General features: G+C 52.1%; 1 protein-coding gene across 2 annotated transcripts; it reads left to right on the forward strand.

Annotated features, from left to right (window-relative positions):
* The first annotated feature begins 1,746 nt into the window (after positions 1-1,746).
* Positions 1,747-23,177, forward strand: FBLIM1 (filamin binding LIM protein 1). Of its 2 annotated transcripts, none has more exons than XM_088790179.1 (8): positions 1,747-1,865; positions 8,016-8,276; positions 12,851-13,038; positions 13,607-13,721; positions 14,968-15,137; positions 17,350-17,528; positions 18,362-18,479; positions 21,619-21,865. In XM_088790179.1, exons 2-8 carry the CDS (start codon positions 8,027-8,029, stop codon positions 21,730-21,732), a joined length of 1,134 nt encoding a protein of 377 aa, XP_088646305.1. In that variant the 5' UTR covers positions 1,747-1,865; positions 8,016-8,026; the 3' UTR covers positions 21,733-21,865. The 2 variants fall into 2 exon arrangements, with proteins under 2 accessions (XP_088646305.1, XP_088646304.1); XM_088790178.1 differs by lacking the exon at positions 1,747-1,865 and adding an exon at positions 4,376-4,479 and having other exon boundaries at positions 21,619-23,177.
* Positions 23,178-24,032: the final 855 nt, after the last annotated feature.

The raw sequence follows: 24,032 nt of genomic DNA on the forward strand, positions 1-24,032 counted from the left end.
CCTGACAGCCTGGAAAAATACTGACTCTTTCCAAATAATCCCATCCAGGCACTAAGAGTAGGGGTGAGCTTCCCCAAACAGAAACTGGATACTGTTACCAGAGTCCGGGAAAGTGACACTGGCTGACAGAAACCATGTCCCTTAGATTATCCCATGGGACTAAGTCTCTTCCTTACTTTCAGCACCTTGTCCATCTCCCTATAAAATCCTGAAACCTCCTTCATCTGTAGGATGGGAAAAGGAAAGGAACTCACCCCTGAACACCTACTAAGCACCAGGCATGTTTATCCACATTCCTCCTATCAAATCCCCACAATGAAGACACAGGGAGGTACTGCTACCCCCAGGTTACAAGAGGAAACTGAGGCTCAGGGAGAAGTGACTTGCCCAAGGTAACAGGCTTGCAAGTGTCAGAGCTGGATTCGTCACGGATATTGATGTTACTCATATCTGTGCTCGCCCCAGCCCCGCCCCTGCTACAGTGCGGGGGGGGGGGGGCTCCCACTTCTCTGTATTGATTCACCCCCTGTCCAGCCCTGAGCACAGGGCCCCCCACACAGGAGATGCTCAGGAAATGTGTTGAACGGACCTGTCTCTGAACGGGCATAGAGGAGGATGGAGAGAGGGGCAGGAGCAGAGCTAGATGGCCCCAGCGGGAGTGGGGCGGCTTCTGAGACTGCTGAGGAGTGGGCACCCTTCCCCAACCTGGATGTACAACGTCATGCAGCTGCACATCTGGGCACCCCCAGGCTGGGCCTGACAGTTCTGCTCTGACCTGTCCCCAGGGAGCCTGTCAAGGGGGACGGCAGTTGGACAGACAGATGCTTTCTGTTCTCCAGGTCTCTGGGCCCCGGGGACTTCAGCTCAGGGAGCCTTGTCCCTGTCCTCAGATCTAGCTGTAGAGCCTGTGGACCATGTGAGCAGAGAGCTCTGGAAACCAGGCGAGAGTGATGTAAGAATAGCTAGCGCTACCATCGGTGGGACAGCGACCGCGGCCCTTTCAGTGCCTCTGTCCCCAGCAGTTGCAAAGGGAGGGATTCACATCCCCATTCAAAGGAGAGCCCAGCTCTCCTATGTTACAGGTGAGGAAATGGAGCTTCAAAAAGGGAAGGAACTTGGCCAAGGTCAAAGCCAGCTCCTGAGAGCTGGGAGTTAAGCCTGAGTCTGACCTCAAAATCCATGTTTTCCCTACTGCCTCCTTCCTCCTGTTCTCATGGCTGGCCCCTCCTCATCTCAGCTTAAATGCCCCCCCACCCACCCACCCAGAGAGGCGTGCCCTACCCTCACCTGCACCCTTTATTCTGTCTCAGTCCTTTATTCATTCGCACTTCACCACTGGTAACTATTATATTAATTGTCATTAATGTCTCCCCTATCTCCCTGTAAGTTCGATGGGGACAAGGATTGATGGTGTCTGGCTTGCTTCCTGCCTAGCACATAGTAGGTGCCCAATTAATGCTTGTTGGATCAAGCCCTCCTCCTACTGTTGGCAGCAGGTGCCATGCTCCCCGCCCCTTCAGACTGGACAGCAGCAAGTGTCCCCACTGCCTTGGGCCTGCCCCCAAACCTATCTCCTACCCCTTCCCGGCCACGCAGGGTCTCAGCTGCCCTTGCTCAGTTGCTTAGAAGAAAGCTGGTCCGAGGCCGGCAAGGAGGGAGGAGGGGAGCAGGGCCTCTGAGCTGGCAGACAAAGGGCGTGTGTTCTCATCCAGCGCACTTCCTGGGTTTCCATTGCAGGAAGCTTGGCACCTGCCAAGGTGACACTGACACCTGGGTTGGTGCGGGAGACCCTTGGCCAGGACACGCCTCTCTACCTGGGAGCTGCAACAGAGGTGGGACAGGCAGCCAGGGGTGCTGGACAGCAGGTAAGTGGTGGTAGCCAGACCCCCACATTTCTCTTTGATCTTCCTTCTTCTGAGCCAGTCTTAGCCCAGAACATATCAGAGGATGCCTGGGTCCAAGAGTGAGTCCGTGTAACCTTGGACAAGTTCCCAAGTCAATTCTTTGGTGCTTCATTGTCCCACGGGGGGGCGCAGTGAGGTGGCTTGGGGGAAATCATGGAGGTGGGGGAGGGCAGCTGCATTTTTCTGTTTTAAATAAGCTTCTGGTTCACAAAGCACTTGAGAAGGGGGTTCTACAGCTCAAAGTGTCTGAAAACCCCTGGGTCTCACCTTCCTCCTTAAGGTCCTTCCCATGTCTGGCGTTCAGCAGTTCTCTCCTTCCTTCTGGGGGAGGTATAGTGAAGTCTCATTCTAAATGTCGCAAAGTGGGAGGCACCACTGCCAAGCCAGGAATGAGCCCTGCCAGGCGCTATGGCAGCCTTGAGTGCGAGTCTCCCTCTGCCTCAAGAACTCTGGCTGCTTCTCTGAGCCTCAGCTTCTGAATCTGGGGAGAGTGGCAGTCACACGGTCCCTGGGACCAACAGAGCAGCGAACCCAGGGGCACCTACTAGTCTGGGCTTGAATCCAGCTCTGCCACTTGCCCCTTGTGTGGCCTTGAGCCTCTCTGGGCCTCACTTTCCTCATTTGTGAAGCAGGAATAATCAGCCCCACTGCACAGGGCTCTCCTGGGGATCAAATGGAGAGCAGACCTGTAGGCCAGACACCGGCTCATAGGAATCCCTATAAATGGCAACCACTGCTATTGCTGCTGTTGCTATTGCAGAGTGGCTGTTACCGGAACCCCAACGTTTTGTTTTGTTTTTTTGAATCCACCTACCTGTGCGCAGTGGCCCAAAGAAATGCACAAACATGTGTTTATAGTATAGAAAGAACAAATAGTTTAGTATCGAACTGGCCAATATGGAAACAGGGAGCTTATGCTCAAAAACCTGACTCCCCAAGAGTGTGTAGGTTACAAATTATATAGGACAAAATCACAAGACACTGTAGGTTAGGGGGTACGGGGTTGTGCTGGGAGCTGATTTGTGGGAGGTGAGGTAAAGGTAGTCTCTCTGGTCTGATGGGAAAGTAGCCAAAGGGTCGTTCCACTCAGGGCTCAGGAGGTCAAGATGTTATCTTGGCTGCCAGATGTCCAGATTGACCATTGGTCAGGTCTAGGCTACTGTCTTCTGCTGCCTTGGGGTTGCTGATGATCTGCAAGGAAAGACTAGTTCTCTGAGGGGACCGGGGGAGATTGAGAGAGAGATCTAGAACTAGGATTGAAAGCTAATTTTAATGAAAGTCATAGGGACTCTCAGTTTCAGCTGCGAGGACCAAATGAAAAAAGGATGACAAGAAGAGGGTGAGGTATTTAAGGTGGGGTGGGGGTGGAAGAGCGTGGGACAGGGTTCAAGGCACACCCCTCACAACCCCCGTGAGCATGAGCCCCTCAAAAGCAGCCCAAGGACCACCCTGACCCGTGTGACTGCAGCTTCGGGCCAGCAGAGGACAGCCACACCATGCCTGGCCTCCCCCCAGATGGCGCTGGGTCCAGTGCTCCTCTGGCCTCCGCCACTGTGGCTTTAATCAAAAGAACAATCTGTTTGCCTCTGAATCAGACCCAGATTCCTTTTCCCAGCAATGTTCCCTAGGCCTCCAGGGACTCAGGCGGCCCATCCCGGCTCCATCTCCTGCCCCAGGGCCCAGGCTCAGCTTCCCCTCCCCTCTCCATTATATATCCACTCCAGCTTGGAGGTGGGAGTGCAGGAGGTGGGAGGGGGTCCATGACAGGTGACCTGATTGTCTGCTGGGCCTTGCCTACCAGACCTCCTGGAGGGGTCTGTCCCCCCCCCAGAACCCTGGGACCCAACTACAGAGGGCTGAAGAGTTCCAGACAGGTAGTGACAGCTCAGGACACCAAATCCAGGTGACCTGTTTCACTGAGGCACACCCTAAAAAGGCCCCAAGCCCAGCATATATTGACCATTCTCTGTGCTCTCCTCACTGTCATTGTCATATTTTATCCTCAGGCTGACCCTGACAGGTAGGCAGCCATACCCCGGTTTTACAAAGAAACAGGCTCAGGAAGGTGGAGTGACTGCCCAGGTAGTTAGTGAATGGCCATGGAACCCGGGTCTAACTGACTCATAGGACCTTGGGAGCTTCCAGGCCAAACTGAGGTGTAAGCGCCCCTTCCACCTGACTGGGCAGGTAGGGCCACCAACCCAAGGGGAGAGGGAGAATAAAGACCACTCAAGATGCACAAAGGACACGGGGTGGGTGGGTGTCAGTGGGAGAGCCCTCCCACCCTCCAGGCCTGGGCCGGGGGAAGGGAGGAGGGGTCGAGGGAACAAAGAGAGGGGGAGGGGGCAGCGCGGGGCGCGGCCGACCAGGTGGGGGGGCAGGTAGGGGCCGCTTCCGCCAGGCGGGAATCCCAGGCCCCCTCCCCCAAGCCTCACCTTTTATGGTAAGGCGGCCGGGGCTGCGGGGCGGAGGGAGCCAGGGGGCGGGGAGGGCGGAGGGGCGGGAGGCCCGCGCTCCTCCCGGCTCTGCTCGCTCTGGCGTCGGACCGGAGCCGGCTGGGGCGCGGGCGGCCCAGGTAAGCGGGGTGGGGGTTGGGGGGTTCTCGCCCTTCAGGCGTTGCTCTGGCCACACACAAGTGACAGTGCGGGCAACCCCGGGCCGAAGCCTACCCCGCCCCCAGCCGGGACCCCTGCCCCCTGGAGGGGGCTGGGGAACGGGCTGGGGGTGGGGGCTGCCCTTCCGTCCTCAGTCCCTACATTTCTGTCCCCGGAGTAGGAGGTAGGGTTGGTGTCCCTGCCCAGGAGCGGGACGCCAGGGGCGGGGGTGGGCAGGGCGGAAGCTCCCGCACAAAGAGGACAGACAGCGTCCCGCACATGGAACGAATTAAAGTCCCTGGCGGTGCCCCATGGTGACCCGGCCAGCCGCCCTGCTTGGCTGCTTGCGGGAGGGCGCCGGGTTTCTGGAGCTCCGGGGACCTGCGGGCCCTTTTACCCAGCTAGGTTAGGGGAGGGGAGGGGGGGCCCAGGACTGCCCCTCTCTGGGCCTTAGACCCCATAGGTGGTTGGGACAGGGTGAGCCTGGGCGATCCCCAAGGTGTGTGCATGGTGGCATGGGTCCTCCTCCTGCCCAGATCTGAGGACCCACGGAAGACGCTGGGCAGTGTGCCTAGATTTCTGTTCTTCATAATGACAGAAGCTAAGTCCTGGGCCTCCTAGGACCCCCAGGAGCCTAGTCCCCAAGGGTTCCTCCTCCCCCCCAGAGGCTGACTAACCAGCTGGCCTTCTCTTTGCACTTACTGTACCAAGATCTTGAGCACCATCTTTCCTTTTATTCTCTCAGCCAGCCAGCGGTCAGGACAGACCTCATTATTCTCACTTTATAAACAACCTGGAGCCCAGAGAGGTTCTGTGACCTGCTCAGTGTCGCCCAGCAGGAAAGCGGTGGGACCCCTGTGAACCCAGCTCTGTGCCTCCTCCACTTCCCTGGAGTGGGAGACGGGGAGGGGGAACACCTGTCTAAGGCTGCAAAGTCCCCTGCGGTGGAGGGGGGTAAGGGGTACAGTCACACCTCCATCTCCCTTAAAGTTTAATTCCAAACCAAGCATAGATTGCTTATAGAGTATCAAAGAACAAAGCTTAGGGGCTGTTGCAGAGTTTTGGGAAGGGGTTAGAAGGAATAGGACAGGGGACAATGGCAGGGGTCACTACCGCCAGCCCCTGGAGGCCCTCCCACTCAGCCCGGTCTGTCCCTGCCCTGGGCTTTAGCTTAAAGCCGGCTGGGTGGCTGGCTGGCTGGATCTCAGCCTCCTTCCTTCCTCTTGACAGGAAATGACTTTCCTTCCCTTTGTTCCCACTTTCTCCGCTTACCCAACTGGATCTCAGATTCACCCTCTGGGGGAGGAAGGATGGGGGTGGAGAGTCCTCTGGGTGCCCCACAGGGAGCTTTCTCACATGTACCCCACTCCAGAGTAACGTGGGGGCAGAGGGACTAGAGGGAAGTTGAGCTTCCCTTTCCTGCCGGGGCCTGACTACTGACCCAACAGACCAGGCTTTGAAAGTCCCCAGCTTGGCCCCTTCCCTTGGGGCCTGAAGTCCCAGCAGGAACCGCAGGGAGTGTGTGTGTGTGTGTGTGTGTGTGTGTGTGTGTGTGTGTGTGTTGGGAGGGGGGGGTGCCCAGCTGTGAACATCTGGCGTCAGCACTGGGAAGCTTGCCTTGGATGTTTTCCGAGAAACCGCCAGATCCAACTTCCTTAAGGGGTGGAGAGAGGGTCAGAGCTGGGTGAGAAGGGGGTAGACGGGGCATCCACAGAAGTCTTGGGAAAGCCCAGAATACACTGACCACAAGGTGATTGGTTCAGATTGGGGCATTCTGGGGTGAGAACAGGCCTGAGAATTTGGGGGCCCCCATGCCACCCAGGGATGAAAAGGTGTGTCTCAGGTCCTAGGACACCCTGTGGACGCAGATCAGCTAGCGCTCCATTAGAATTCCTAGTCTGCCACGGATGGCCTGTAAAAGTCACTTAACCTCTTGGGGCCTCACGTGGCCCATCCATGAAATAGGGGCAAAACGGGCTGTTTTGAGAATTAGGTGAGTTTTGAGGCATAGAAGGCACAGGGCCCAGTGCATGGCACACAGCGCCTGGCACCGCCAATGCTTTATCAGCCAGTGCTGTGTTGTTTCTTATATTTAAATCTCAGATGCACTCTGAAAGTTGTTTACAAAAATTGATAATTAAACTTGTAGCAAAGTATAAAACCAAAGACTGACAGTCAATATAAGCATATATCCTTCCAGACATCACACAAAGCAAGAAACAAAAGAGAAAGATTTTAAAGAACTTTTGAAGGTTTCTTCATAGATTGGTTTCTTTTTCAGAACAGATATTTTATGAACAGACTGAGCTATACATTTTAACCAAACATATAAACCAATTTAGGAGGAATTTACCAGCATATGTTTTTGTTGTTATTGTCCATCAGTCACCAAGATTGCCCATGGGGGCCAGTTGAAATTCATACAGAGGGAGGCCTTGGAGTGGCCCTCCTTACCCCACCCCTACCCATCCCACCCCACTTCTCGAGGTTAATTCCCTAGGTCCTTAATTACTCTCCGCCCCACTAAACCAGGTGGTCAAAAAAGAGGCTGAGGCCAGAGGACTTTGGACTTGACTTGAAAGTGGTAGGGAGCCATGAAAGACTTTTGAGTAGAGGAGAAACAGCTTTACAACTCTGGAAAGATCACTCCAGGGGCAGGGTAGGAGGGAGGATTGGAGCCCATTGGGGCACCTGCCTGAACTAGGGCCATAGTTTTAGAGATGGGACAGAGTGAGAGGATCCAGCAATAGAATTAGGACCTGACTGGATATGGAGGCTGATGGTGGGGAAAAGGGTGCTGGCTTGTGGACTGGGCAGGGAGAAGGCCCTGGGTTCTAATCCCAGCTCCACTGCTGTCTGCCCCTGAACAAGTGTTTCCTCATCTGTAGTGCCTCTCCCCCAGCAGCGCTGGGGGGATTTATGAGTTAATGGGCAGAAAATGCTTAGGGCATGGTGAGCACAGAGTAGCTCTTGGTAACCAGCAGCTCCTATTGTTCTGTCTGCTCTGCCTCCTGGAGGCCGGCCTTGAGGCTGTTTCCCTCCCACAGCTGAGCTGGGCTCAACCTTGGGGACTTGAGCTCTCCCAAGAGAATGCAGTTCCCAGGTGAGGGAGATAACTTAGGGTGTGACCATTGCGGGGCGGGGTGGAGCTGTAGGAGCTGTAGGAGCTGCTCCTTCCTCACGCTTCTTGGAGGAGGAACGTTAATCATTCCTGAGGTGAGCAGGGTAGGGTTGCCCTTTGCTCCCCCAGGTGTGCAGGTTGCGGGGAAGGGCAGTCAGGCCTGTTGGGATCCATACCAAGTCACCGGGTGGACACCTGCCCTTCCCCAGAGGACATCGCCAGCCCCTTCTTTGGCTGCGTTGGGTGTCGCTGGCATGGTGGGGTGTTGCTCCTGTCTTGTTGGAAAGAGGGAGGCTCCATGTCCCCAGGGTGGAGGGTCAGTGTGTCCATGTGGAATGCACCCCGTGCCCTGAGCCTTGCCTGATTCCAAGTTCCACTTTGCCCCCATCCCACCAGGAGCCGAGGCAATGGCCTCAAAGCCTGAGAAGCGCGTCGCCTCGTCTGTCTTTATCACCCTGGCATCCCCACGTCGAGGTGAGCCTGTGGCTGAAGGACTGAGGCGGGCAGTTTGTGAGCCCCGGCCTCGCTTCCCCTGGAAGTCTCCTGCCCCCACGAAGGCACCTGGTGCTGGCTCGGCGGGGAGGCCTAGTCCCTGGACACCCCCTGGCAGGGCTGTGGCCACAGTGCCAGCTGTACCCCCTCAGGTCTCCAATGGAGGTAAGAGGGTAAGAAGTGGGAGTGAGACTGGGTCTGAGGCAGCACTGAGATGGGGAGGAAAGGGCAGGCTCTGAGGTCATTCATTCATTCATCAAGCACCTACTATGTGCCCGGCAAACTCTGGAACCCACCTGCCTGGGTTTGAATCCTAGTTCTTCCACTTCTTGGCTGTGTGATATTGGTAAGCCACTTAACCTCTCTTCCTCAGTTTTCTAATCTGTAAAATAGGGATAATGATAGTACCTTCCTCAAACGGTTGTTGTGAGGATAAAATGAATTAATACATATGTTTAGCTCCGCACCTGTCACGTAGAAAGTGTTAGATATGTTACCTGCTGTTATTGCTCTGGGCCCAAGAGTGGGTACTTGAAAAGAGAGACAAGGTTTTCAGCCTGCATGAAACTTACATCTTTGTGGAAATAGAGACAATAAAATATAATGTCAAGAAGACACAAGTGCTATACAGAAATAGCTTAGACCTGAATGATGGTGGAGCTGGCAGGCCGAGGTGGAGCTTGAAGGACCGGGGGAAAACCATGTGCAAAGACCCTGAGGCAGGAATGAATCTGGTAAATTGAAGGACCTAAAAGGTGATTTTATTTTCTCTCTGGCTCTTTTGTTCTCTTGCTGTGTGATCTCAGACAAGCTGTTTCCTTGCTTGGTTTCCTCCTCTGGAAAATTGAAATTTGGTCATGTGAGTGATGCATCCATCACAGAATGGATACTTCATAAATGACTGCTCCTTTTACATGTGCTTGGTCTGAACTGGTCCTGCTGCCGTGGTGACAGAGAGCCTTCCAGTCCTCTGTCCCTGCCATGTCCATGGAAAGTCTCAGCTGTTGGGTTGGGTAGCAGCAGTGAAGCACGACAACCCAGCGGCCTGAGGCAGGGGGTTAGCGCATCATCTGGCAGGGCACCAGCTGCACTGAGACGCCAAGTGGGAGAGACCAGCCCAGGATGGCAGCTGAGCCCCCCAGGGTCCCCCCAGGTGCCTAGTCAGACATCCTGCTGTCCCTAGCGAGGCTAGGGCAGCCCTGTGCAGCCATCACCATGGAAACCACCTAGAGCCCAATAGGAAATGCCAATCACAGGAGGTCAGAAAGGGGCAGGAGAAAGCCACACATGAGAGTACATGGATATTCACATAACACGCATCTTCATTATGACTCAACCTAAATTGATCTTTCCGTCCTAACCATGCCTCCTAAGAACACAGCCTTCTCCAGCGGCTTCTCCGTATAGGAAAACCAGGATGGTGATGTCCCAGATTTACACAGCAGGACGTGTGACCAATGGGGAAAAAAAAGTCTCTTCTGTGTAGCAGAGGGAGCTCAAGAAATATTATTTTGATGCCAGAATGCCAAAATTTCCAGGGCATTTCCCTGGAATGATAGGCAGAAGATCCCGGAAGTGTGGTAACAAAACCAGGCCTTCCTCAGAGCGGGTAGCCTCACAGTAACTGATCAGCCATTTTGTTTGCCAACTGGGAGAACTCGAGCAGAGCACAGCACATCTTGGGGTTCAGCCTTGCTCGAGTTAGATAAGTCCTACGTGAGCAGCTTGGTCATGGCCTGACCACAACACAAAAGCAGGCCCTGGGGCCCTGCCAGCTGTTTAAAGCCATCTCTACAGCAGGTTTCTTCCAGTGCTTATCCACTCAGGAATCCCCCCGCATTTCTTTAGCCCTTTCATCCTGGCAGAAGTCCACGTCTTCCACACCCCCAGGCTTCCTCCACTTGGCACTGGACACTCGCCCAGCCACACCACCTCGCTCATTCTCTGGCTTCTCTTTGAAAGGCTGCTCCCCGCCCTCTTGCTCTCAGCCACCTGAGCCGAATTATCCTGGTTCACCCCCTTTCTGCACACCTGCCCCGTGACCCCATGTCCCTCACTCTTGAATTCCTACCCTGGCAGATACCTGCCCACCCTTCACAGCTTGTTCTCTGCAGCCTAGGAGAAGTGGAGAAGCCTTAGGGCTCCTGGCTCCTGCCGTGTCTCCTTCACCTGGCTCCTGATTCACATTAACTCATCTGGAACGCGGTTCTTATACTTTAGTGGTGTCAGCATATATCACCCCCCCTCCTCCCCCTTCAGCTGGGGTGGGGGCTTGTTCAAACACAGCCGGCTGGGCCCCACCCTGCCTGTTTCTGACTCAGCGGGTCTGTGGTGGGGCCTAAGAATGTGCATTTCTTCCCCATTTCCAAGCAATGTTGGGGCTCTGGTTTGGGGACCACATTTTGAGAATTACCGTTTCATCCAAAAGCAGAAAGCAGGGGCAAAGTGTGGACTATAAGAGTAGTTCTCAAAGTGTGGCCTTTGAACCAGCAGCATCGGGAACTTTTCAAGCAATGTACATTCCTGGAGTTACCCCTAGCCTGCGGAGTCAGAAGCTGTGGGGGTGGGGAGCAGCCGGCTGAGTTTGAACAGGCCCCCGGAGAACAAGCTTCCTGTCTGTACAGTCCCCGTGGCCCCTGGGAGAAAGGAGCGTTCATTATCTTCATTATCTTCATCAGCGAGGTGCCCCAATGAATTAGCAGAGAGTGGGACCAGAGCCCAGGCCTTCAGGGCGCAGGGCCTCGGGCACTTTCCATCTGCTTTCCCTGAGTATCTAGGGCAGGGCAGTCTGACCTTGTTGGAGCCCGGCTACCTTGGGCCCATAGTGACAGCAAGTGGGCAGATGCTTCTCTGTCCTTTACCCTGAGGCACTATTAATAGCACTCAGCCCATATGTGGCAGCGACAGGGTTTTTATAGGCAGATTCATAGCCGTGCACTACTCTGCCTTGACCCCCCAAGGGAGCTGTCAACCCCTTGTCAGGGCAGCATGGACGGGTGCGAGTTACACTATAGTCAGTTCCTGGATAGCAGAGGGCCTAGGGCTGCGGCAGGAGCTGGGTGATCCCCCGCCCACCCCTCCCTTCCTGACAGGAACTCTGCACCCAAGAGGCTGTGTGCAAGGACTAGCAGGTAGGATCGAGGGCCACCCTCTCGATGTCATTCCTATCTTGTGTGTATGTGTGTTTGCTGTTAGGCTGTTGTTGTGTGTGTGTTCTTTTTTAATGAAACTTTCAAACATATGCAGAAGTAGAAAAAACAGTACAAGGAACCCTGTATACTCCACATCCAGTTTCAACAATTACTAAGATTTTGCCACATGTGTTTTGTCTATCCCTCCCTCCCTGCGGCCTTCCCTCCCGTCCTTCCCTTTCCTCCCTTCCTCTTGTGAAGTATTTTAAAGGAAATGCCAGTAATCAGGTCATTTCAGCCCCCCGATTCTTCAGGGTACATCTCTAAATATGGCCATTTTGTTACATAACCACAATGCCAAACAAAATCAATAAGAATGCCTTGGGATTCTCTAATGCTCTCTCCATAATTAATTTCCCTGAATTGTCATAAAAATGTCTTTTAACTGTTGGATTGTAGTGGAATGAACGGTTTACATTATGCCTTATCTTTCTTTTGAGTTACATCATTCAGTGGAGGTTTAAACTTTTCCTCATCTGCAAAATGAGAATTAAATGAGATGACTCATCCTTTGAATCAGGATCAAATAAGGTCTATACCAGCGCTGTCCAATAAAAATATATCGTGAGTCACAAATGCAAGCCTGGTATGTAATTTATAATTTTCTAGGATCCGCATTGAAAAAAGTAAAGAAGAATTATGTTACTTTTCATAACGTATATTATGCCAGTATGTAAAAACTGTCATTTCCGCATGCATTCATTATGAAAGTGACTATGAGGTAATTAACATTCCTTTTCCTGTCCTGAGTTGTCCAGCGCATCTCAGTGTGGACTTTTCACATGCTCAATAGCTACACGTGGCTGGTGGCGACTTTATTGAACCGCACAAATATATTGCGGTTCATATATTATATCTGGTTGTTCTCCAAAGTCTCTTCATTCGGAGGAAGTTCCTTCTCTTTTTCTCTCCCATGCCACTGACTTGTTGGAGAAATAGGGTGTTTCTGCAGAACGTCCCACATGCGATGATGGGATTTGAGCACCAGTTGGAGGGCTTAAGATCCACATGGTGGGGCCCCACTCAGGACTTTCTGATTCTGCCCAGACCCAAAAGGTGCATTTCTAATGCTCTCCCGGGTGGTGCTGCCGCTAATCCAGGAGCCACACTTTGAGAACCACCACCTTAGGGGCTGGTTTTGCTTGTAACCCAAGTGTGCCTGAAACCCTGGCAGGGGGCTCTGGCAGGGTTTCAGGCACACTTACGCCCAGGTGTGGAGGGCTGCTATGGCGGGCTTTGACACTACTGTTTTCTGGGCCGGTGCCGTGTCCCATCCACTGTGCCTGGCCTTTCTGTGCATTATGTCGTCATCTTCACAACAACCCTAAGCAATCGATACCCATTTTCCAACTGACACTTGGAGAGACTAAGTCTCTTGCCTGAGGACACATATCAAGTCAGTGGCAGAGTCAGAGATGGATCCCAGGTGTGGGTGACCTTGGACCTGAGCCCTTAGCCGCCTCGCTGTACAGCTTTCTGGGCAAGTGGACACCTCCTCTGTTCACCTGCAGAGACTGTAGCCAACCCTCTCTCCCTTTCTGGATGCAGGATGTTCTCTTCCTCCTCCTGCCCTGGATGGCGAGGACGCACTACCCGACCTGGACCTCCTCCCACCTCCGCCACCGCCCACACCGGTATACCTGCCTCCTGAGGACGAGCCCTCTGCCTCGATGGGGACATTACTCATTTCGGAATTAGAGCAACTGCACCTGCCCCCACCCCCGCCCCCACCACAGGTATTGCTAACCCCTAGATCCCTGACGAAGTCCCATGGGGTACCGAGGAGAGTCTGAGCTTTCTAAGCCTTTTAGGGATTTTGAGTCTGGATGTTGTTTGGTCCATTCTCCTGCCTGAGGGCAGGTCCTCTTCGAAGCTCTCTGAGGCTGGTAAAAATTTGTCTTATCTTTCAAGGTCCTGGAGAAGGGGTGCCACACCCTTTCCCCCTCAGGTGCCCCCTTCAGCTCTAGGAAGCCTACACTTCATCCTCTGCCCTTAACAGAGGCCATTGTAGAAATGGGAGGGGCTCCAGGCCAAGGGAAAACCTGATTCTAGGAGGTTCCTTAGAAGTAGAAGGAAGTAGCTTTGACTGGTCAAGGGAACCCAGGGTGAGGAGCTGGGAGGCCTGAACTGCCGCCTCCACTGTAACCTTCTTGCTGAGTGACTTCAGACAGGTCACTGGCTTCTCTGGGCCTCAGTTTCCGCCTCTGTACAATGGGGCTCATTGTGCCTGGGGCCACCAGATGAGGAGCAGAGCTGAGAGGGCTGTGTGGGGTCCCCACTGGATGACTCTTCCATCCCCCACAGTCCCCGGAGGAGGGGCCTCCACTCCAGGCTCGGCCCAGTGATCCCTGGCCTATGGAGGAGCTCCCGCCTCCCCCAGAAGAAGCTGTTGGCTTCCCCGAGAAAGAGGCATCCACAGGTATGGGCACAGGGCTGGAAGGACTCTGGGTGGTCCCCGGGGATCCTCGTGGGGCTAGCGTGGGCTTCCAGGCGGGAATTGGGAGAGCAGGGACCCAGCTCACAGTTCAGGGATGGGCCTTGTAAGTTTTACATCAACTTTATTTTTAGTGTCTTAACCATTTCTCCTCTATAACTAAAATCCATTTAAATTTGGCCAACAAAATTTGCTATAAAAGCAAAAATGCTTTGAATTTCTTTCACTATTTAATTTTTTATGCATAAGACCCTCCCATAGCACAAAATAGAACACACGAAAGGGTACACAATGAAAAGCCTGCCGTGTGCTCCGTGCCTGTATCACCCAGTTCTCTCTCAGATAGACAACCTCTGTTGTTAATGTCTTGCATATCCTTGCAGACATATTTTCTGCAAATGCAAGCAAATATAAATACGTCTCCCTCCCATTTGTCCACAAACAGTAGCAAACTGCAGTTCTGCACTTTTTTTCCTTGTACATCTTAGAATTCATTCCACATCAGAACATAAAGTGGCCCCTTATTCTTTTTCACAGCTGCATAATATTCCTTAGCAGGGCCCTACCATGTGCATTGAACCAGTCACCTGTGGATGGGTGCGTAGGTCGCTTTTTGCTGTAACAAATAAGGCCGAGATGAATTGCCCTGCATGTGGGTCGTTTTGCCCATGTGAAAGTTTGTGGGATAAATTCCTAGAAGAGGAAGTACTATTGTCAAAGGATACGTACATTTGTAACTTCATTATTTTTGCCAAATTGCCCTTCTGGGTCAGCCTGATTTCCACTCCCGCCAGCAACTGTCTGCGTGCCCGTTTGCCCACAGCCTCGCCCACACTGGGTGTTACTCATTTAATAAATGGTATTAAGTCCTTACCAGGCAATAAAAGGCCTTCTCTACGCCATGGTTAAAAATAATTCTTCCCTGGTTTCTTCTAGTGTTCGTATTGTTTCATTTTCCACATTGGAAATGATCTGGGTGTGAGGTGTCATGAGGGAGCCCCCCTTTAATTTTTTGCGGATGGCAACCCAGTTGTCTTGACACTGCATCTCTTGTCAAAGGCCATTCACATTGCTTTTTATTGCTCTTCATGTCCCTCAGGCGATGAGGCCATACTCACAGCCCCCCAGGGGTTCGAGGTAGACACCTGGTGCTCTGGGCACGTTTTGGGTGGTGAGCAGGTATAATACCCCCAGACTGGGCAGGTCATTGCCTGTGTCTCCTCTACCCTAGACGTCTGTGCCTTCTGCCACAAGACTATATCCCCCCGAAAGATGGCCGTGGAAGCCATGAAGAGGCAGTACCACGTCCACTGCTTCACGTGCCGCACGTGCCACTGCCATCTGGCTGGGCAGAAATTCTACCAGAAGGATGGGCGGCCCCTCTGCAAACTGTGCTACCAGGTGACCCCCCTACGGCAGTTCTCCAGGTGCCGGGCACTGAGCTGGGCACTTGGGAGACGTTATATTATTTCATTCCCCACAACAATCCTGGGAGGTAGGCACTATTGACCCATTTCACAGATGAGGAAGGTGAGGCTGAGAGGGAGGGGAAGGAGCTCAGACAAGGTGTATTAGTTCCCTGTAGCTGCTGTAACAAATCACCACAAACTTGGTGTCTTCAAACAATACACATTTATTCTCTTGCAGTTCTGGAGGTCAAAGTCCAAAATCAGTTTCACTGAGTCAAAATCAAAGTGTTGCTCTCCCCCCATGGCCCAGGCTCTGGGGGAGATCCATTTCTTTGCCTTTCCAGCTCCTAAAGCAGCATTCCTTGCATTCCTTGGTTCCTTTGTCCATTTTCTTTTCTTTCTTTTTTCTTTTTTTCACTTGTCTGAGGTAGGAAAACAAGACTTTGTCCATTTTCAAAGTCAGCAGGGTAGCCTCTTGCTTCAGTGTCATATTTCCTTCTGTGCCAAATCTCCCTCTGCCTCCTTCTTCCAAGGACACTTGTGATGGCCCACCTGGACAATCCAGGATAATCTTATCACAAGATCCTTAACTCAATCACATCTGTGCGTAGTCACATGTTCCAGGGATTAGGGCCTGGTTCTCTTTGGAGACATCACTCAGCCTGTCACACAAGGTCACACTCCAGAAGGCGATGGAGCTGGGATTCTACCCCAGGCCCATCTGGTCATGGAGGCTGCCTGTGGTCTGGCCGCTCTCTCACCTAGAGCCATAAGGTTTCAATGCATGGTCTAATGCGGGTGGGGTAGGTCTGTGTCGCCTCTGGGTACCACATGCAGTCTGGGAGAGCTACTTTAGATGCCAAGGTATTGGAGTTGCTGACTCTCCAATGCTATGTGGTGGCGTTTGTCGGTGTGATGTACAGACCACCCACAGACGCACTACCTGGGTGTGCACAGGCCTCACCGTGTCCTCCTGAATTGGCTGAACCTGGCAATCTGCATTTTTAAGTCTTTCAAGTGATTCTGATACACACTGAAGTTTGAAAACTACTGATTTGAGGAGTTAGAATTAGGAGTTGGGACTACCTAGAAAATTCCAAATGATTTGATCGCGGGCAATGAGGAGGCACCATGGGAGGAGAAAGGAACCCTCTACCCCATCAACATGCAGTGGGGATGTCTTTACCCTCCTCCCTCAGCTTGGAGCCAGGCAGGGGTGAGGCACTGAGGGGAAACGGGTGAGGGGAGGCTTACAACTGGAAGCAGCCAGGAGGGACTTCAGCTGTGTGCTGGGGAGAGAAGGGCTGCCCCCAGGAAGGCAGGGAGGGGAAAATGGGCCCCCACCTGACAGATGAAATCAGGATAAAATGAATAGGAGCACAGCCAGGAAGGGAAGGAGACATGTCGAGGAGAAAAGATGGACTGGTTAGAGGGAGGCCTTTTGCTCTGCCTCAGTGATATCTCTCTACCTCTATATCACTCTCATGCCTCCTCATTCCAGAATGGATTTGAGGCAGTTTATAAGATTAAAAGGTTGTACATAGTCCTATAGTAAACAATGTTGGACACTTAAAAATGTGTTGAGAGGAAGGATTTCATGTTAAGTGTTCTTACCACAATAAAAACAAATTTTTTTTTTAGAGAATGCAGATAATACTAGTAGATGTAAACTAAATAAATCAGAACAGAGGAAAATCAAAGTAGAAAGTGAGATGAGACCAAAGAGAAAGTTAGTACCCCCAAAATATGTGAAAGAAAGACCCCCTACAGTTGTTCCTAAAAGTGGAGCATGGAATTTGATGCTGAGCTTCCAAGTGGCCAAATCGAAAAGAGAAAGCGTTTTAATGTTTATTGTCCATAAGATAAAAAGCACACCCGTTCCTCCAGGAATTCCTTTTCTTGACTCTGAGATTTAAGATAAATATCTTCTATGGTCCCTAGTAGACACTGGCCTTAAGCATTTCCCAGTAACAAAACATGCCATCATAGATAGCTACATGGCATGATTCCTCAGTGTAAGATGACACAGTGCCAAGTTCGATCCATTTTAAGAAATAGTGGAGGATTAGAGGTAGTAGTTATAGGCCAAATGCATGAATTTGAGCTCCCCTCCTGTATCCATGGCCTTTTGGGTCCCTTCTGAGCTGGTCAGAAGCCCCTTGTGGCTGACATGGGCATATGCATGGGATGGTTCTCTGCTCCAGCGCACCCTGGAGAAGTGTGGCAAGTGTGGTGAGGTGGTCCAGGAACACGTCATCAGGGCCCTGGACCGGGCCTTCCACCCAACCTGCTTCACATGTGTGACCTGTGCCCGGTGCATCAGGGACGAGAACTTTGCCCTGGACAACCAGAATGAGGTGTACTGCCTGGACGACTTCTATAGGTATGAGAGGGGTCCGAGCACCGAGGGGACAGGGTGGGACTCGGGCAGAACAGAGGAGCTAAGCCTGAGTGCTGGGGGCTGGGTCAGAGCTTTCCTGCAGAAACCTGTCTGCCTGTTCTACATACCCTCCATCTGACCGTGCATGTGCTTGCCAGGCGCTCCACTTGCTAGGTCACTCCACTTGTTAGGTCATTTCATCCTCAAAAGTGTCTGATCAAGCAGGTAGTATTAAGGGTTCCATTTTACCAAATGTAGAAACTGAGACATGCACTGGATAAGTACCCGAAGTCTGCCAGCTGGTAAGTATGGAAGCTTCGACTCAAACGCCCGTCGACCTAACTTTAGGGCCTTGCTTTCAACCCCCAGACCACAGTGCCTCCCTGGAGCCAGAAGAAGCAGTGGCTACAGGGATATCTGGAGGCTCAGTCCCTGCCCTCTAGTTGTTCACTGCCCACAGGGAGAGATGGATGTGCCTCTTAAAAAGAAAGGCAAGAAGAGGAAAAAGCAGTGACCTATAATACAAGACAAATAGAAAGGGCCTCCACCACACTGAACTCACATGATGTCTCTGCTTTCTCAAATTCTAACATTCCTCACTCACTTCCTTGCCTCGAGCTAATTGTACCCTGGGAAGCCGGGTCTAATTACACGTCTCTCCATCCTCTCCTGCCAGGAAGAAATAGGCATTTGTGGTTGTAGCTCCAGGTGCAGTCACATAGCAACAGGTCTGAAATAGCTCTGGGATGAAAACTAGAGCCAGCCTCCGTTCTGACAGCTAATTTCTGTGGTTGTCAGCATGAACACCTCCCGAGCATGGGTTCCTTTCCCTCTAGGAAATTTGCCTCTGTGTGCAGCATCTGTGAGAATCTCATCATCCCCCAAGACGGGAAGGATACCTTCAAAATCGAGTGCATGGGAAGAAACTTCCATGAAAACTGCTACAGGTGTGAGGTGAGTGGAACAATGATAATTTAATGACATGCTGCAAGTCGTGTTCCAGGACCTGGGGTGGGGGGTGGGGGCGGTCTCTGCTCTCAAATCGCTCACAACCCAACAGCAGAAACAAATAAGAATAGAAATAATTGAAATAATTACAAATGGAGTCTATTAATCAGAACTCTTTGAGTTAATGATAGAAACCAAAATCAACCTGCTTTCTGCAAAACGGAATCCTGGGAAGTCTCATGGTAGTTATGTCATTAATGATATCAAATTATACTATCAAGGCTCTCTCTCCGTCTCTTGGTTCTGACTTTTTTGTGTTTGCTTCATTTTCTCTTCCTGTGGGCTGGCATCCTCTGTGAGGATGGGGATACAACACATGGCCATTTTTGGCCCAGGTTTACATCTTTTTAACTTAGAAACCACATCCAGGGATCCCAGTCCAATTAGTCCCAAGAAAGCCTCTGATTGGCCCAGCTTGAGTCACATGCCTATTCTGGACCAATCACTGGCCAGGGGCTATGATTAACAATCCCTGCGCCAGGAAGGCAGAACCCTATGAAACAGAGAGGTTGATACAACTACAGAGAGGAAGAAGGGGATGCTGGGCAGGCACACATAACAGATGTCCTTTCCAGGTGCTGGGAAAGAGCATGTGTAAATCAGATTAGGGACTAAGGCAGTGATCAAGTCTAACCAGGGTGGTGGAATCAAAGGTATTCTTACAGAGGAGGGCATGCCCTTTGTCTTACAGGATGAGCAGGAGTTTGCGAAATATTCAGACAGGGAAAAGAAAGTCCAGAAAGAGACAAGGGTCTGTGAAAACCTGCATGAGCAAGCCTGAAGAATCAGGAAGTGGAAATTCCTAGGTGTGTCTGGAGTATAGAATGCAAGAGCGTGTAGTCAGAGAGGAGGAAAGGGCCCCCTGTGCCAGGCTAAGGAGTCTGGACCTTGGACTTCAGGGAGGGATGAGGCTGAGCCAGGAGGCTGGTTAGAAGCTGGTACAGGAGTCCCAGCAAGAAAGGCCCAGAGAGTCGTGCAGGTCCCCTGGCTCAGAAGGGTCCTATGCTTGAAGTTCTGCTGTCACTGTCTTGACATTTTAAATTTTTGAACAAGGGGCTCTGCATTTTCATTTTGCGGGATCCTACAAATTAGATAGTCTTGCTGGGGAGGCTCCAAGAATCCTCTCCTACCTCTTCCACTGTCGCTTCCATGCCACTGATGTTTCTACCATCCCTAGTGATGGGGCCAAAGGTCGCAACTTTTATGGGTGTTGCCTAAGTGGGGACGCCCAGAGCAAATCTCTGAATCCGCCATTGAGTAATTCTAAACATTTATTCAAACCGATGCATGGAACCAAGAAGCCATTTTATTTTCACTGAGGGTGACAAGGAAGCTTAGTGGAGAAGTGGACAGATTGCTTCGTATGTTATCTTTGTTGATTAGAGTTCATGGTCCAGCTGATAATGGATCTGGAAGAACATTGATGAAACTCAAATGCTGTTATCACCACCACAGCCTTCCTAAGGTCCAGTGGTAATTAGCATTTTCCTGAGCCTGGCTAGTGAGCAAATAACCCCTCCCTCCCTGCTTGTCCTTAGTCAGCTTGGCCTTGGGCTACTGTGAGCAGAACCCAGGCTGCTGCAGAAAGTCAGAGTTTGGACTCTAGCAGTTTCCATTTCAGATGGTAAGACTCAACCCACTGTGGCCTGGAACCAAATAGAGATGCTGTTTCTTTAGAAAGGGAGATGGGTTTCAAGGTGCCGCTCCTGTCCATCATTCCTGCGCACTTTGTGGTCCGTGTTATTTTTGAACAATATGTTTATACCTGGATGCTGTTCTTTACTTTATAAAATGCTTTCGTGTACTTCGCCTTACTTCATCCTCATGACGGTCTTGTGAAGTGGGAGTTATTGTCTCCATTTAAGGTGAGGAAACTGAGGTGGAGAAAAGTGGTTCCAACCCTGGTTTGTCTGGAACAGGTATAGCCAGCTTCCTGCCAAGGTACAGCTCACTGCCAGACTGTGTGACTCGATCATAGTGGAGGTGTTTCTGCACTTGATTCTAATTTAGAGTAGTCGTATGTGCCCCTTTCGGATTTTAGGTTTGGCACTTGATGTGTTGAGAATGCCGAACAAGTGGCGGTAGGAATAGCACAGATGGCTTTAAATAACCCAAGTCCCGTTTAGAGACTGGAGGTGCAGTTTCAGAGAAGAGACACACGAGGGCGCCGTCAGCAGGCTCTGCTGCCTGGCAACCCTGAACCCAAAGTTAGGGGGACCGGCCCCTCTGGACTAATTAATGCAACTTCCAGAGGACACCAGCCATGCCCAGAACCAGATCCCTGGGCATTAGTTGTTCCCATGATTACCCCACAGCGTGTGCCCAGGTGAGGCCCAGATGAGGCCCAGATGAAGTACAGATTAGCCGGATAATGAAGTTATCAGTTTGGGCCCCAAATCTGCATTCTCCTTGTTCTGAAGTCCTTTGGTGATCTGAAAAATTGGGATATTGAAGTGTGTGCCAGTGCTGAAGCTGTGCAGGCAGTGGGACAACGACAGTGAAAACACCCCTGGACTCTAAGCCTGGCGACCTCATCCTATCCCAGGTCTGGAACCAGCTATGCAACCTGGGGCAAACCCCGTGCCTCCCTAGACCTCAGTTTCCCCATCTGTGAGATGAAGGTCTGGACTAGATTGAATGATGCACACAGCAGATATTTATCACACACCCGGGGTGCACCAAGCCCTGGTCTCAGCGGGATCTCGCAGGAAGTGGGGTTACTGCCTCGCGGAGTTTATGTTCTAAGGGGGCTCTGCTGGGTGTTTGTTAAGGTCTTTCTAGCTCTTTCCATGATTCCTCAGGGGACCTCTCCCAGTGTCCTCAGTCCTCCCCTCAGCTGACTGCTCTTATCACTCACCCTGTGTGGATGAAAGCCCTTGTGCCTGGTCTTGTCTTCCCTGGTGAGGACCTGGCCAAGGTCTGCTGGGTGAAGAATGAGGAGCTTCCTGCCTCACCCTTAGGGCGTCCGTTCACTCAATTCATTTCATCAGCAAACGCGAGGTGAGCCCCCACCCCGGGCGGGCTCCGTGCTGCTGTGCTCAGGCATGGGGTCCAGCCACATGCCCCTTGTCCCTTGTCCCCACAGGACTGCAGGATCCTCCTGTCTGTGGAGCCCACGGACAAAGGCTGCTACCCGCTGAATGATCGCCTTTTCTGCAAGCCGTGCCACGTGAAGCGGAGTGTCGCAGGGTGCTGCTGAGAGCTCCCCCCAGGCCTGGGGGCCCTGAGCCACCCACCAGCCCCAGTTGGGGTCCCTTCCCTGACTCGGTTTCCCTTCCTGACCTCCTGCTCTTGCACACTTTCCTTCCAAGCTGCAACAGCGACCAGCCCGTCATGTCCGTATCAGGGACTGAGCCACCCCAACCCCGGTCCCCTCCCAGCTCAGAGGGGGGTGGCAGGAGACAGCACCCCTCAGACTTTCACCTCCTCCTTCTCTCCTCTGGGCACTGGAAGCCTTCCATACCATAAGCATCAGGCCCGTGGTGCACATCTCTGAGGCTCTGGCCCCTCTCAAGCGCTAGCCTTGACCCCATTTCCAGGGATGAGTTGGGGCAAGTCTCCAGGTGGTATCCTGTGTACCTAGCCGTGACACTTTAGTTGTCCCATAGGGGGGTGCTGAGATCAGCTCTGGCTTGCAGGACTGAGCTGTTTTAGTAAAACTCCCAGGTCCCTTAAAAAGCGCTTTTTAAAAAATGTGAGGTTTAAATAATGGAGAACATTCTTTGGATGAGGGGGTAGGTGGATCTTAATAGGAAATGTCTCCCATTTGTTCATAAACGCACAAGAATGTGACCTGGCGGTGGGGTGGCCATGGACTTCTCACCTGGGCGACATGGGGCTAGGCCTAGCTGCAAATCTGAAGAGCAGGGGCAGGAGGAGAGGGTGACATGCTGAGGCCCAAGGACATCGGCAGCCCCTCCACCCTGCCTCTGGCATTCCCCTTTGCAATCGTGAGTCAACAGACACTGGTTAAGTCCTGTTGTCTGCTGGGGAGCAGGGCACAGGAGTTCTGAGTGTTCTTCCAGTAGCTTCGACCAGGGCTGTACACACACCACAGACACACACCTCCAGGACAGTGCCAGGGGCTGTCCCTTCAGCCCCACGACCCACTCAGGCCCTCCCGCCCAGGCTGCCCTGTGACCACTGCCTCCTCAAGGCCTCAGCTAGAAGATTTTTCTTCCCTTTTATGGAAAATCACTTTTGTTGCTTGGTAACTTCTAGATACTTTATAGGGCATGAACAAATTAAACAAGGTGTGCTTTGCTCCCTGGGGTCGTCTCATGTACTGCCCAGCTTATGAGAATACCAGGCTCCACGTCCTGGGAGAAACTGTGGAGCCTGTTAGAGGCTTCAGACCAGAACATAGCTTCTTGCCCGAAGCTTAGAGCAGCAAGCCCCCAAGACCAGGCATTCACATACTACGCCCACAATTTTTGTCATAACTAAGGACCTCCTCTTATTGCCTTAATATTTTCTTTAAACCAACATACTTTTTTTAAAAACTTACTTCCGGCTTTAGTCTTGCGCTAAGCAATAATATATCCATGCAGTCACGTGTTGCTGAGCTAGTTCTGTTTTGTTTTTGTTTTGTTTTTATTATACACGAAAATAAATGCGCAACTATTAGAAGTCTGTTCCACCCAAGATCTCGCCTAGTAGCCCTAGAAAAGCGTTCCTTGGGCATCTGCTCATGGTGGCACAAGTGTCCAATGCCTGCACCTTCTTCCCAAACGGGGCCTCAGCTCAGCGCCTCTGGGAACTCGCGTCCCTCATGAAGGCTTGCACTGGCCAACTCAGGCATGCTCTCCTGGACATGGGCCACCAGCAAAGGGGTTAGCTGCAGGGGCTCCAGGGTGGAGCCTTTGCTGTAGGAGGCCCTCTAAGGCCACCAAATCCTTCAGCAGAGTCAACACATCCTCAGGTTGTCACTGCAGGTGAAGGAGACCACACGTGTATTGACAGTGAGGCTTGCTGGGCGGGTGCAGCTCTAGAGAGAAGGGTGCATGGTGGGAAAGAGCACTGGGCTTGGGGGACAGGCAACTCAGGTCCCAGACCTGGCATTGCCACTCAATAGTGTGGCCTAGTTCTTAATCCCTGGAGCCTTGATGTCCTCGTCTGTAAAATGGGAACGACACTAATATCTATCAGAGCATGTTGCTGTGAAGGGAAGAAATGTTGGGCTGGTGGACTCCTAACTAGCTCATGCGTCACCTCCCTCTGGTGCTGGCCAGCAATTTGTCATCACTCCTTTTACCAGCATTCCTCAATGGTCCTGTTGAAGCCTATCAATCAGAGACCACCGGGGATGTGCCCCTAGTCAGCAAAGTGGGATTTATTGTGCTGCTGTGGCCACACAGCATAGGAAACTGCAGTCTCAGTACTTGGGCAGGTACTGAGGAATTCGGGGAGGATTTAAGGAAGTGGGGGTTTGCTCCAGAGCTGTGCTGTCAGCACAGATCAATTCTATGACTGAGAAGTTTTATTTAGGATATGGCACTG

This window comes from Rhinolophus sinicus, chromosome 14, assembly GCF_057876585.1.
Source record: "Rhinolophus sinicus isolate RSI-liver-muscle chromosome 14, RSI-T2T, whole genome shotgun sequence".
Classification (NCBI taxonomy): Eukaryota; Metazoa; Chordata; class Mammalia; order Chiroptera; family Rhinolophidae; genus Rhinolophus; species Rhinolophus sinicus.

Coding starts and splice junctions, on each gene's coding strand:
- FBLIM1 (XM_088790179.1), top strand. CDS start 8,027: ATGGCCTCAAAGCCTGAGAAGCGCGTCGCCTCGTCTGTCTTTATCACC. Junction 8,277..12,850: donor CCCTCAGGTCTCCAATGGAG/GTAAGAGGGTAA, acceptor TTCTGGATGCAG/GATGTTCTCTTCCTCCTCCT. Junction 13,039..13,606: donor CACCCCCGCCCCCACCACAG/GTATTGCTAACC, acceptor CATCCCCCACAG/TCCCCGGAGGAGGGGCCTCC.